This window comes from Nematolebias whitei, chromosome 20, assembly GCF_014905685.2.
Source record: "Nematolebias whitei isolate Nwh7 chromosome 20, NemWhi1, whole genome shotgun sequence".
Classification (NCBI taxonomy): domain Eukaryota; kingdom Metazoa; phylum Chordata; class Actinopteri; order Cyprinodontiformes; family Rivulidae; genus Nematolebias; species Nematolebias whitei.
In genome coordinates, this window is record NC_056517.1 from 10,652,066 (window position 1) to 10,653,505 (window position 1,440).

Consider the following 1,440-nt stretch of genomic DNA (forward strand, 5'->3'; position numbering starts at 1 on the left):
CAGAGATAGACACATCATCAAGTCTTCAAGTCGATGAAATATCCAGCTGCATGCGTGCCAACAGGGCAAATCGGCTCGCCTAAAGCCTGTCTTCTCTTCGAAGAAATGTTGTAAATTATGTTAAGGAACCAACTGATCAAATCAAGTCCATAATTATGGTTCAAACGATATGCAAGAGAGGCTCAGAAGCAGTTTCACAGACAGACAGAGCAGCAAAACAAAGCGGAGAATGAGGGGAGGGGAGAAGCATCTGATTTCGGCAAGAGCAAGCGGTGAAGTGAAGGATTGATGGATGGATGGATGAATGGATAAATGTATGGATTGATATTTGCATTTTAAAACATTTTTTAAGACAAAAACAGTTAGAAAATAAAGACTAAACTTGAGTGGATTTTATTTAAAATTCAAATTATTTAACTGAATAAAACTATTCCATTTTATTCTGTTGATTTTTTAATGTCTAATACAACTTGACCTTTAAACTGACTGGTACAAAAATTAATTTAAAAAAGAATCAGACAAATTCACAATAAAAAACAAATGTACGTATGAAAATAAAATCATCACTGTGATCACATGAGACCATCATCATCGTAATCTTCATCATCATCTTCATCATCATCTTCATTGGTTAGATTATCATCATCATCAGGCTCATAATCGGTTGGATCATCATGATCTTCATACTCATCAGTTGGATCATCATCAACTTCATCATCATCTTCATCATCTTCATCGGTTGGATCATCATGATCATCAGGCTCATCATTGCTTGGATCATCAAGGTCATCATACTCATCAGTTGGATCCTCACAATCATCATGCTCATCATCAGTTAGATCATTATAATCATCAGACTCATCATCGGTTGGATCATCTTGATAATAATCATCATCAGTTAGATCATCATGATCATCATGCTCATCATCAATTAGATCATCACAATCATCTGACTCATTATCAGATGACTCAGCAGAATCCCAATCAGACCCTTCTAAGCTTGATACGATGCCAGATTTCCACCTGAAGAGAGAAGACAAAACCATAAACTTCTGTTTCCAGACACTCAACTAGAAAAGAATCACATTCGGTATAAAGAACAGCAAGGACTTGAGGCTGTGGAGTGTAACCAGCTCATCTCAGCTCTTGTGGTAATGGTTAGAGTGGATACACTGAGCTTGAAGCTCATACGTCTGCAGAGACTTTCATATGTTTGTCTGTTATCATAGCTGCTTTTTTTCCCCGTCACAGAGAAAAGAGGGAGAATGAGAAATACCGTCCGTCTGTCTGTGAATGTTGTGAGCATGATTATTTAAAATATAAGAGTGGTACTGACTTCCTTTTTGGTGTGTAGCTACATCTAGACGTAAGAAAAAAATATGGTTGCCAGATCAAAATTCAAGATGGCCACCATATATATATATATATATATATATATAT

The 1,440-nt window shown here is 36.3% G+C and overlaps 1 protein-coding gene across 1 annotated transcript in view; it reads right to left on the reverse strand.

Moving 5' to 3' along the window:
- Positions 1-572: 572 nt before the first annotated feature.
- LOC119426836 (NACHT, LRR and PYD domains-containing protein 12-like) overlaps positions 573-1,440 on the reverse strand; it is a 59,032-nt gene continuing 58,164 nt past the window's right edge. Inside the window, exon 11 of the mRNA XM_037694419.1 lies at positions 573-1,023. Within this exon, the coding sequence (XP_037550347.1) occupies positions 573-1,023 (451 nt within the window). The remainder of the gene's footprint in view (positions 1,024-1,440) is intronic.